Below are 13,172 nucleotides of genomic sequence, written 5' to 3'. Positions count from 1 at the left end.
ATCTTCGTTTCTATGCAGTATTTCATACAGTCGAACGGCATTTACTATAGAGCAGAGGTTGACAAAATTTAGTTTAGGAAAAGGGCCGAATAGTAAACAACTTAGGTTTTCTAGGCCATATGGCCTCTATCACAAGTCAACTCGCTGCTGTAGAGTGACAGCAGCCATAGACAATAATAAATAAGTCAATATTGCTATGTTTCAATGAAACTTTACTTATATACACTAGAATTAGAATGTCACAAAATGTTCATGTATTTTGAGATACTATATTAACCATATTTTTTATCTTCTCCTCGTTAGGATGTGTTGACCTCCTGGGAGGGTGGTGGTTAATTCCTATTGCGATAAACAACTTGCCTGACAGCACTCCTCTCACAGGTAAACCAGCCCCATCCCATACCCCCAACCACCTCCTTTATCTAATAATCACAAACCGAGCCAATATTCCCCTGCCCTAAATCAATCCCGGGCCAGGGAACAGACAAAGACAATCCCTATGTCCCAAAGCCCTCCACAATTATTCAAGCCAGCCAATTCTAAACTGTTTGACCTGCTCTGCCTTTCCTTGCCCATGGAAATTCCAGGAAACGCTACAGTCTGTAGTGCATTTGCCATGACCCACTTGGTGTTACATGGAATCGTTGCCTCGCTGTATTATATATGTACCCAAAACTAATATTACACCGCATGTTAACTATACTGGAATTAAAATAAAAACACTCTTATCTTTAAAAAACAAACACAAACACTACGATCTTTACTCCTGCCTCTTGACACTGGTGCTTCGTGTCCCCGTGACCCTAGGTGATTCTGTAATTTATAAGAAAAGCATATTTAGTCGACTTAATGACAATGAAAATATATGTCTCACATTTGGTCATTGTCGATGGTTCCTGGCTCACGGCTTCCAAAACCCTTGGGATTTCCTGAGTGAGAAGAGCAATGGGAGCATCTTTTGTCATCCTATTGGTCTCCTGCCCTCAGTTTCTGAAATTGCTTTGGAGTCATAAAAGTGAAATGGGTGTCTCATGATTCATAATAGACCCTTTCCACCACAACTGGGTTTACATTCCTGATGTGACTTGTGGAAAGCACCTAAAGATGGTGGCTGGTTGCCAGGGGAACCAACGATGCATACAGGGGGGAAACTTTTAGTCCCACTCCCTGATCTTCAGGGATGGGCTAGGGGCTGGCCGTTGCATCAAGAACCAATGGCCAGTCCTTAATAGATAGAAAGCCTATATAATAAAGCCTCCCTAAAAACACAAAATGACAGAGTTTGAAGAGCTTCCAGGTTGGTGAACATGTGGAGATAATGGGGAGAGTGGCTTGTTTAGACAGCATGGAAGCTCCACACCTTTTTCCCACACCTGCCCTACATGTGTCTTCCGTTTAGCTGTTTCTGAATCCTACATTTTATAATAAATCAGTCATCGAATAAGTAAAATATTTGGGTTCTTCATAGAAGTTCTAATTAATTGAACCCAAGGGAAGGGCTTGTGGCTTGTGGCTCTGATCTATAGCCGGACAGTCAGTAACAACCTAAACTTGTGACCGGAGTTTAAGGAGTTGGCCTGGGAACCTCCAAGCAATAGCTGCCGGGTCATAACCATATAATAACCTGGGCTTGTGGCTAGGGTCTGAAGTGGGGAGGGGTGTCAATCTCGTAGGACTGAAGTGTGAAGCTGTGGGATCTAATGCTATGTCCCAGGACGTGTGACACAGTTGAGTTAAATTGTGGGACAGCTGGCTGATGTCCAAGAGTTGCTTATCATTGGTACGGGGAAGCCCCTCAGTGGAATTGGGACCCGGAGACTTCTACCCTGCCTCCCATCTCTAGGGGAACTTCAAGCAACACTAACCTTTTCTTTCAAAGACACTGACCCGTCATCACGCAGTCACTTTTATACACTAAAACACAAACACAGCTCTCTGAATTTTTTCCAGCCGTTTCCAAATGTGAAAAACATCCTATGGTCACAGACGGTAGAAAACCAGGCAGTTGGCTGATGTGGCCTGTGAGTAGCAGTTTACCAATCCATGGTCTACAGCCCTTCTGCCTCGCTCTCCCACTACCTAGCTGTGTGTTCCCCAGCGAGTGGGTGAATCCGTGTGTCTCCATTCAACATGTGTAAAACGAGGTTAATAATAGAATCTACTTCCTACAGTTCCTATGGGAGTATTAAATTAGTTAATACATTTAAAGCACCTAGAATCATGCATAGTACATAGTGCATAGCCTCGGTGCTATCTGACACTAACCGGCTAGAGTTGGGCCAAACTTCCCAGATTAAGGGCACAGTCCTCCAGAAGATTGCCCTCACTTCAGTCACCAGCCGCATGCCCAGGAATCCGCAGGTCACCCTCACCTCTGGCTCGTGGGCTAAAGATTCAGCGCTTCCCAGTTCCCCCTCTGATACTTTGATAATTCACGACCGTGACTCACAGAACTCACGAAAGCACTGTGCTTGTGATTACAGTTTCATTACAGCATTAGGATATGAATGAGAACTAGCCAAAGGGTGAGACTCATAGTGTAAGATCTGAAAGGGCTACAAAAGTGAAACTTGTTCTCCTCTCTGTGTTGTCAGGATGTCATAGCCTCCAAGCACATCAATGGGGCCTACCGGGGACATTAAACACTAGGGAAATGCCAAGAATCTAGAGGCCACCTTTTAGAAACCAAGGACAAAAATCTGTATTTTGCCGGCCACGTTCTTTATTCCAAGCAAACGCTCTGTAGGTATTTCTGTTCATGGTAACTTTTAAGCCCTATGGAAACTGGCACAGCATGGAAGGTGATCATCCAAAGAGAACTTTTTCCCCAAGTAACCAGTTTCCCCAGAACTGTGGATACCTATCAGGGCACTGATTAATGTTGCACTAGATCAAAGTGAAGCAACAGCATTTTCAGAACATCCACCTGCCCTGCGGAGGAAAACTATCTCTGGGTTTTTTCAAGTTGTTCTTTTTACTATTACTCAAAGGAGTTAGCTATTGGTCTTTATGTTTGTGTCATCAAAAATAATTGGCGTGTGTTCCTAGAAAATATGCCGCTGTTAGCTTTGACTTGCAGGCACTTTACGGAAAGCTCTGAGACGTGTTTCCCCTCTTGTCACAACGGTCTACTCTCAGGTCCATTCAGGGAGGCAGAAAAGCCGACTGCAAACATTGGAAAGGCTTGGGGCTCCAACTCCAATGCCTGAGTTAAGTCCTCCAAGCATTAGCGAAACGTGCTCGGGCCTGGGAGAGAGAATTGTCGCCGCGTCCTGGGTCTTGCGCCATCGCTAGGCTCGTGCGCCCGTTGGTCCTCCGACTGGGCCTTTTTGCAGGAAGGGTTTGGAGACGCAGGGGCTGGGGTCGGTGCGCGCCAGGCGCTGCAATGGGACGCGAGGCGCCCCGCCGCCCCCGGGCCCGGCCCCTCGGCCTCTCGGGCCCTCGCTGCGCATGTGCGGCGCCGCAGCGCAGGCTTTCCTTCTGGGAGACGGATTTCGCGGGCGAAGGGACCCGGCGCCCTCTTCTGCGCACGTGTGCCCTCCAAGGCCTGGCGGCAGCGCCCCGGGGGCGGGGGCCGAGTCCCGGGGCCCGAAGCCCTCCACGTGGTTGATGTCGGGCGGGCTTGAGAGGTGGGGGAAGAACAATAGGGGTCAGCAGGCCTTTGGGGGTAGGCGTGGATCGGGGCGTGTCGAAAGCTGCAGTGACCCTCCTCGACCTGGGTCCGTGAGCCCGGGGCGGCCGGGGTCCCCGCACTGCCTTCTGGCTGGTGCCCTGGCGCCGCGCTGCAGGTGTGGTGCCTGGAGCGCATCCAGCGGTGCCGGGCGCGCAAGGGCTGGACACCAAGGCGAGGAGCGCCCTCCGGGCTGTGGAAAGAGAACCAAGCTTTCCTGAAGGTCGGAAACGTTCCAGGGGGAGCGCTGCCCGCTTTTCCAATGGCATCTAACCTTTCACCCTTACAGCAGCGCTCCAAGTCCGCCTTTTAGGTCATGGGCTGCAACCCCGTAGTGAGTATGGGCGGTGAAATCTGTTTAGTGAGCTGCACTAATAGTTTTATTTGCCAGTATTTTTAGGTCGGACGTAATTTTCATAGAATGATTTGCACATAATTTACAGAGAACAAAAATGCAAAAATTGCCGATGGACCTGTGTAACAACCGCCCCCCCACCCCGTGAAAATACAGAACAGTGTACTTCCCCAGAAAGTGCTGCCCCTTTTTAGTCAACCCCCACCCCCTGACCACCGCTTAAAGATCAATCAGTTTTACAATTTTATCTCTGCGGGTTAATTTCGCGTTTGTAGTACATCACGGAAGTGGCATCCTGCAGTATGTACTCTTGTATGGGGGCATTATTTAAAAATTGGTAAGATACTGTAGAATACCATATATATTCCCTTGTGACAAGGACTGTTTTATGAAATTTGGTAAATTTCATAAATTATATGTAGTACATATAACTGTATTTTTTTTAAAGGACTGTTTACTGAGCATCCGTGAACCGCACACTCTTTCTAGTGCTGGGGACACAGTACTGAATCAAGCAGACAAAAAAACGCTGCCTTCATGAAATTTAGTTGAAGTAGAGGTAGTCAGCTAACAATAAGCATTATCATACTGCATATTAGATAGTAAATTATAATTTAGAAAGTAGATCAGGTAAAGGGAGATGGGGGGATTAAGTTTAAATTAGGTAGACAGCAGAGGCCTCCTTGGTGATTTTGAAGCAAAGACTTGAAGAGATGAAGACTAAGGGTGCCTGGTCTCTAGCTTACTTTAAGAATACTATATATAATACCGCGACATACAAAATATGTGTTAATTGTTATTGATAAGGCTTCCAGTCAACAGTAGGCAATTAGTTACATATTGCAGGATCCAAAGTAATATGCGGATTTCAAACTGCATGGGTGGGGGGTAGGTGTCTCTATACCCCATGCGGTTCAGAGGTTAACTGTGTGATGGTGGGGACATTAAGACAGACCTGCAGATGAAAAAGATCATAAGGTTAGTAGGAACAATTATATACCAATAAATTAGATGACCTAGAAAATGGACAAATTCCTAGAAGCACACAAACTACTGAAACCGATTCAAGAAGAAATAGAACAGCCCGATATCAGACCTATAATGAATGGACTGAATCGGTAAGCAAAAACCTCTCCACAAAGAAAAGCTCAGAACCAGATGGCTTAACTGGAAAATTCTATAAAACACTTAAAGAACTAATGGAAATTATTCTCAAATCTCCCAGCAGTGTCTGACTTTTTGATGCTATCTATCCTGGTGGGTATGAAGTGATACTAAAGCCAGACAGAGACATCGCAAGAAAATTACAACCCCATATTTCTTAGGAGTATATATGAGAAAATCTTCATCAAAATGTTATCAAACCAAATCTAGCATATTAAATGGATTATTAGTTTTTATTATTATTACTAGTATGAACAAGTGGGATTTATCCTAGAAATAAAAGAGTGGTTCATTATTTAAAAAAATCCATCAGCATACATTAATAGAATGAAGGAGGGGGAGCAATCCTGATCATCTCATCATCTCAATTAATGCAGAAAAAGTCTTTAACAAAGTTCAATACCCTTTTATGATGAAAATACAACAAACTAGAAGAAGGAAAATTCCTAAACATGATCAAGAAAACTTATGAATAACTCACAGATAACATATTCAGTGGTAAAAGACTAAAAGTTTTCCCTCTGCGATCCAGCACAGAACAAAGATGCCTTCTTTGAGCACTTTATTCAACATTGTGTTAAATGACAGCCAGAGCAATTAGCCAAGAAAAAGAAATGAAGGGCATCCAAATTAGAAAGAGAGATATAAAACTGTATCTATTCATAGGTAACATAATCTCAGTAAAATTAAAAAAAAAAAAAATCCCCGTCCTGCCTCAAACACAAACCAGTATAGCTAATAAAGAAATTCAGTAAAGCTGCAGGACACAAGATCAGCATACAAAGTAAGTGGTATTTCCTTTTATTTTTTATTTTTTTAAAGATTTTATTTATTTATTCATTATATATATATATAGAGAGAGAGAGAGAGAGACAGAGAAAGAGAGAGAGAGAGAGGCAGAGACACAGGCAGAGGAGGAAGCAGGCTCCACGCAGGGTGCGCGATGTGGGACTCGAATCTGGGTCTCCAGGATCGCGCCCTGGGCCAAAGCCCGGCACCAAACCGCTGAGCCACCCAGGGATCCCCGGAAGTGGTATTTCCATACAACATCAATGAACAATTCAAAAAAGACATTAAGCAAACAACTTGATAATAGTTTCCAAAGGAATAAAATACCAAGGAATAAATTAAACCAAGCAAGTACACTTCTACACTGAAAATTACAAAAACACTGCTGAGAAAAGTTAAAGGCCTAAGCAAAAGGAAAGGTAGCATGTGATCGTTGATTGGGAAACTTGATATTTTTAAGATGCGGTATTGCCCAAAGGCATCTACAGCTTCAATGAAATCCCTATCAAAACTCAGTAGCTCCTTTTGCAGAAATGGAAAAGATGATCCTTAAATGCATATGGAACTGCAAGAGACCTGGAAGCGCCGAAACAATCTTGAAAAGAACAAAGTTGGAGGGCTTACACTTCCTGATTTCGAAAATTACTACAAAATTATGGTATAATGATGTGGTGCTACCATATGGGTAGACATATAGATCGAGAGAATAAATGGAGACTCTAGAAATCAACCCATATACCTATGTTCAAGTGGTTTTTGACATGAGTGGCAAGAGCATTCAACAAGGAGAGGACTGTTCTTTCAACAAGTGGTCCTGGGAACATTTGCTAGGCACATGACAAAGAATGAACCTGGATCCTTACACCATATGTAAATAGCTAACAAACAAATGAAGAATGCTTGATGTTATTAGTCAGCAGGAAAAGGCAGATCAAAACCACAGTGAGATACCACTTCACAGCCACTACATGGCTAACATCAAAAAGTCAGATAACAACAAATGGTAGTGATGATGCCCTGAAACTAGAACCATTAAACACTGCTGGTGGGAATGTAAAATGCTGTAGCACTTTGGAAAAAAACTTGGCAGCTCCTCAAATGGTTACACATAGGCCTACTTTGGACCCAGCAAACCACGGCCAGGAATCTACCCAAAAGAATTGAAAGTGGTGTGTGCACCAACATGTATACACTGTTGACACAATCAGAGACATCAAAAGGTAGAAACAGGCGCCAGGGTGATGCAGTCAGTTGAGCATCCAACTCTCGCTTTCAGCTTAGGTACAGTGGTCTCCGGGTCATGAGATCAAGCCCAGCCTTGGGCTCAGCACAGGGTGTGGAGTCTGCTGGAATTTCTCTCTCCCTCTCTCTTCCCCTTCACCTTGTGCTCTCTCTCTCCCTCTCTAATAAATGATTCTTTTTTAAGTACAAACAAGCCAAATGTCCATCAAAGGGTGAGTGAATCAAGAAAACATGGTATACAAAAACCATAAGATACCTAGGAATAAACCTAACCAAAGGGGCAAAGGATCTGTACTCTTGAAAACTATAGAACACTCATGAAAGAAACTGAAGAAAGCACGAAGAAATGGAAAAACAACACTCCGTGCTCGTGGATTGGAAGAACAAATATTGTTAAAATGCCTATGATATCTAGAGCAATCTAAAAATTCAATGCAATCCCTATCAAAATACTATCAACTTATTTCGGCGTTGAAACAAAGAATCCTAAAATTTGTATGGAACCAGAAAAAGACCCCAAATAGCCAACGGAATGGAATGTTGAAAAGAAAACCAAAAGGGTGGCATCACGATTCCAGACCTCAAGCTCTATTCCAAAGCTGGAATCATCAAGAGAGTATGGTGGCACAGAAACAGATACGTAGATCAATGGAACAGAATAGAGAACCCATAAATGGACCCTCAACTCTGTGGTGAACTAATCTTCAACCAAGCAGGAAAGAATATCCGATGGAAAAAAGTCTCTTCAACAAATGGTGTTGGGAAAATTGGACAGCCACATGCTGAAGAATGAAACTGGATCATTTTCTTACACCATGCACAGAAATAGACTCAGAATGGAAGAAAGACCTAAATGTGAGACAGGAGTCCATCAAAATCCTAGAGGAGAACACAGGCGGCAACCTTTGTGACCTTGGCTGCAGCAACTCCTCACTAGACACATCTCCAAAGGTAAGGAAAACACAGGCAAAAATGAACTATTGGGACTTGATCAAGGTTAAAAGCTTTTGCACAGCAAAGGAAAGAGTCAACGAAATCGAAAGAAAACTGACAGCATGGGAGAAGATATTTGCAAATGACATATCAGGTAAAGGGCTAATATCCAAAATCCATAAAGAACTTACTAAATTCAACACCCAAAGAACAAAGAATCCAATCAGGAAATGGGCAGCAGACATGAACTGACATTTCTCCAGAGAGGACATACAAATGGCCAACGGACACATGAAAATATGCTCAATAGCATTGGCATCAGGGAAATACAAATAAAAACCACAATGAGATACCACCTCTCGCCAGTGAGAATGGCTAAAATTAACAAGTCGGGAAAGAACAGACATTGGCAAGGATGCAGAGAAAGGGGAACCCTTTTACACTGTTGCTGGGAAGGCAAGAAAAGAGTATGGAGGTTCCTCAAAAAGTAGAAAACAGAGCTACCCTATGACCCAGCAATTGCACAGCAGATATTCACCCCAAAGATACAAATGTAGTGATCTGAAGGGGCACCTGCATCCCAACTTATAGCAGCAATGTCCACAACAGCCAAACTATGGAAAGAGTCCCGATGTCCATTGACAGATGAATGGATAAAGAGGATGGATAGAGATATAGTTAGATAGATGGATGGATAGATAGATAGATAGATAGATAGATAGATAGATAGATAACTAATCATTCACACATGATTAGTACTACTCAGCCATCAAAAAAAAAAAGAAAGAAATTTTGCCAATTGCAATGATGTGGATGGAACTAAAGGCTATTATACTAAGTGAATAAAGTCAATGAGAGGAAGACAATTATCATAGGCTCTCACTCAGAGGTGGAATTTTAAGAAACAAAACAGGATCATATGGGAAGGGAGGGAAAAAAGAAAACAAAAGGACACCAGAGAGGGAGACAAACCATAAGAGACTCTTAATCACAGGAAATAAACTGAGGTTTGCTGGAGGGGAGGGGAGTGGGGCTAGGTGGGGCTAAGTGACGGACATTAAGAAGGGCACGTGGTGTAATGAGCACTGGATAGTATACTAAAGGCCACTAAATTAGACACTTTAAACGACTGAATTATATCTCAATAAAGATGTTCTTTATTGAAACAAAAAAAAAAACCGGAAAGTCTTAGAGTAGTCAAAGAAAACATATTCCCTTTAAGAACTAAGATTGTCAACTGACGTTTTTGTTTAATGCAAATAAGTGGAGCAAGGCTTTATTTTAAGCTCTGGAGGAAACTGGTAGAACATAGAAAGAACATGGGGAGGGCATTTTTTTTTTCATTCACACACTTAGCATATGCAACTTTAATCAACCAAAAGAAAAAGTCCGAAATGTACAAGTGGAAAAAAAATGTTGACACAGGCTTAACTAGTATCAGCTACTTTTATGTACAGCTGTATAAGTTCAAAAAGCTATCCTATATGTATATACAAAAGTTGTTTATACACAAGTCTGTACAGAGGGTCTATACATTTATTTCCTCAGAACCCTTAGGTGCCACCTTTTGGTGAAGACACCAACACTTCATTCACATATCTTACCAAAAAAAGCCTATTTCCAGGATTGATAGCAGCACTGCATCCTGGATTCAGACCATGTAGGCTCCATTCCTTCTGTCAGTGCAAACCACACCAGGTGCCTGGGCTTCCCTAAATAGTTTTGCACAGAGTGCTCCAAAGTGAAAGTTCGTAAACCAACCCGAGATGAAGAAGCAGAGTCCTAATCAGGGTGCCACCATAGGTCCAGGCATAGGTGAGCCTGCCTGCCCTGTTCATTGACGGTACTCCAATTCATCTACACTGTGGGTCGAGGAGGAGTCGTGTGGGCTGCAGGACTGGAGGCAGATGGGACACGGGCCTGCGCGCACCGTCCTGGGGCCTGTAGCCACTGGGATCTGACACAGCCTCGAGCCACCCACCTTTGGGCAAAAGTGCGGGGCAAGGCTTGGGAATATTCTGGATGGTGGCTTTCGGGAAGCCCAGGGTCGCTCCGGGTGCACAGAGGTCAGGGCTAGACTAGGGTTTCCCATGGGCATGAGGTCCATACACGTGTAGCCTAGAGGGAAGGGGCACGCGGGCGACTTGCCAGGAAGGAAGCTGTGGACTCAGGCCCGCATTTTCCTCCTAGACCCCAAAAGAGTGGATTGCGAGGTGGAGGCAAATGACTTGTGGCCCGGTGCAGCTCTTTTGCGACTCCCCGAGCCCTGGGCAGCTGACGAGGGGCTCGTTGTGGCAGGGCTGCTCCTGGCTGTGCTCAGCACAGAGGCAGCGCCGGGAGGAGTAGGGCCTGGGACCCACGCGACCCTGCAGGTGGCCTCGCTGGCAGTGCTGCTGGGCTCTGGGCTGGGCCTCGGGGGCCTCTGAGCCGCTAAGTGCCTCGGGCTGGGACTCACACGAGGGGCTTTCGGGGCTCCAGACACAGGGTTGTGTTGAGTGCTGGCTCGGGCGGTGGTGATGGGGGTGCTCCCGCAAGGGTGGCCCCGGGTGTTCGGGCCCAAGCTGTCCCCAGAGCGGTGTGTGCCGCTCGGGGCCCCGCTGGTTTGTGGCGTCACGCTGAGAGCTCCAAAGGTGCGCTTCCGACCTGGGGCAGCCTGTCTCCTCCCCAAGCCTGCGGGGGCTGCGCCAACCCCCAAGCTCAAGGGGGCTGGGCTTGCACCGCCAGCTATTGGGCAGGGCTGCCGGCTGTTGGGCCCAGCATTGGTCATGGAGCTAGGGGCGGTGGCCGTGCCGGGGGGCACGACAGCTGGGGTGGCAGCAACGCCTGGCTGGGTGCCAGCATGGGTCCCCGAGGTGCAGGAGGTGGGCGAGGAACCCCCGAAAGCCACCTGTGTGGCGCTGCCCAAGGAGAGCCGGCCTAGAGCCGAGGTCAGGACCACGGCAGCGGTTGAGGCTGGAGCTGCCCGTTGTCCATAGGGGACAGCGCTGCGAAGGCTGGTGGCTCCCTGACACTGCCCGTCAGTGGCCCCGAATGTGGGCTGAGCTGGGGTTCCTGGGTTCCCACGGGGACGGTTCCCAGGTGGGCTGTGGCTCCAGAGCCCCAGCGTGTGCAGGCCAGTGGTGGCTGTGACTGAGCCCATGCTGTCTCTGGAGGGCATCGGAAGGGCCTGGGCAGATGGAAAGAAGCTCCCACTGGAGCCAGGGGGAGACCCCAAGAGCAGAGGCTGGCAAGGGGGAGTGCAGTCCATGGGGGTGACCTGGCCGTCAGAGGCTGGCTGGGGAGCCAAGCCTGCGGATGTGCCGCTTGAGGGGCTGGAAGGGACAGCACAAGTGACCGGCAGGCTCCTGGAAGGGGGGGCACGAGGCCCCACGGCGGGAGGGGAGCTCCGGGAGCTGAACACGGGACAGTCAACACACATGGGGCTAGGGCACTGCGTTCTGGAGGTGCTGGTAACAGCGGGGAAGGCACAGCTGGCATCCGTTAAACCGCTGACCCAGTTGGTTGGCAGAGAGCCCCCTCCCTCGCCTCCCATCCGAGGGCAGTGCCTGCCGCGCTTCACCCTGGGGGGGCGCAGGGACTCTGCAGCAGCTGCGGGAATGGAACAGCCAGGAGCTGGGCTGCTCCGTGCACACGCCAGGCCTGATGCAGAGCAGGGAGCAGGCCTGGAGGGGTCCGGGGCCTCGGCACACAGGTCAGCCCTGCCCGATCCCCATCCCGGGCAGGAAGCAGAGGCCAGCAAGGTGCATGGGGCTGGAGGTGAGGATCGTGCACAGGTGCCAGGGAGGGGCTGTGACAGGCAGGAGGTGGCGCCAGGGGAGCTGGGCTCCCCCCGAGACAGAGGCGGCACAGAGACAGCCCCTCCACCAGGCGACAGGACAGCCAGGGGACCCGGGGAGTCCTGCTCCGCCCGCTGTGCACTCAGGCCAGGGGCTGGAGCGACAGCTGGCAGTACAACGGCCCGAGCAGCAGGCCTGGGCAAGGCACTGGAAGGGCACCTGGAGCCGCACCTCGAGACGCCCTCCACCTCCCCTCGCAGAGCACGGTCGATGCGCTGGAGGGCGGCTTTCTTCTCCCCGTCTAGGTCCACAGCGGTGACTCGAAAGCCGAGCTCAGGGGCTGGCGGCAGCCGCACAGGACCCCCTGGCCTGTGTGGCAGCAGAGGGATCTTGCGTCTTCGGGGCCTGGAGCAGTCAGACGTGGGTGAGCGGTCCTTGCAGGGTTCTTTCTGCCCCGTGGTGGCACCTGCCTCCTGCTGGCGCTGGTTCTTCATCTGGCAGGGCACAGGAGGCGCAGCGGGACACGAGGGGCTGTCTTGGCTGACTTTCCCTGGGGGCCTCGGGGGCAGCCGGCCCTGTCTTCTGGCTGGACCCCTCCTCCTCTGCACGGACGGGAACTCCCTGGTGGAGCTGTAGGAGCTGCTGATGGCATTTCGAGTGCTGCACGAGCTCCTGCTGGACGTGTGGGACTTGTTGTCTGCTGCGTCGGCTGCTCTCTCTGCGGGGAGGCTTCTGTGCAGAGGCCCAGGCCTGGGCACGAAGGAACACAGGCTTCTGTCCACACCGAAGGGCCTGAATGCCGGCTGTGCTGCCCCGGCACCTTTAGGGCACCTTCTCCGAGCATCTGGGGGCTCTGTGAGGGCAGGGTCCTCCTCCTCCCGGGCGCTCCACGCCCTCTTCACTGCGGAGACGTCTTGGCCACAGCTGGGTGCTGCCACTGGCCCCGGGGTGACCAGCCGCAGCTGCGGCACGTAGGCAGGGAGTCTGCCCAGGGTGGACGCGGAGGTGAGGGACGCCTGTGCTTGGGGGGCTGACAGCATCGTCCTGTGCAGGCCGCCGCGCCTGCAGATCTGGGTGATGAGCCCCAGAACAGAGCGCAGGGCCCACGGGATCACAGAGTACCTTGTGGCCGATGCTAGGAACCAGCGCCGATCCCGGGTCGCGGCACACTTGTAGGATGGCCTGGGAGTTGACCCCGGCGTTTGGACCGCTGGGCCACCCCTGCGGGCCAAGGCTGGTCGGG

At 48.9% G+C, this 13,172-nt stretch overlaps 1 protein-coding gene across 1 annotated transcript; it reads right to left on the bottom strand.

Moving 5' to 3' along the window:
• Positions 1–10,320: 10,320 nt before the first annotated feature.
• Positions 10,321–12,969, bottom strand: LOC119876219 (nuclear envelope pore membrane protein POM 121-like). Its single transcript, XM_038535461.1, has one exon. The coding sequence runs from the start codon at positions 12,967–12,969 to the stop codon at positions 10,321–10,323; it is 2,649 nt and encodes an 882-aa protein (XP_038391389.1).
• Positions 12,970–13,172: the final 203 nt, after the last annotated feature.

This window comes from Canis lupus, chromosome 4 (assembly GCF_011100685.1).
Source record: "Canis lupus familiaris isolate Mischka breed German Shepherd chromosome 4, alternate assembly UU_Cfam_GSD_1.0, whole genome shotgun sequence".
In the NCBI taxonomy this organism is placed as follows: domain Eukaryota; kingdom Metazoa; phylum Chordata; class Mammalia; order Carnivora; family Canidae; genus Canis; species Canis lupus.
The sequence above is the reverse complement of the archived record's forward strand: the minus strand, read 5'-3'. Positions and strand labels throughout refer to the sequence as shown.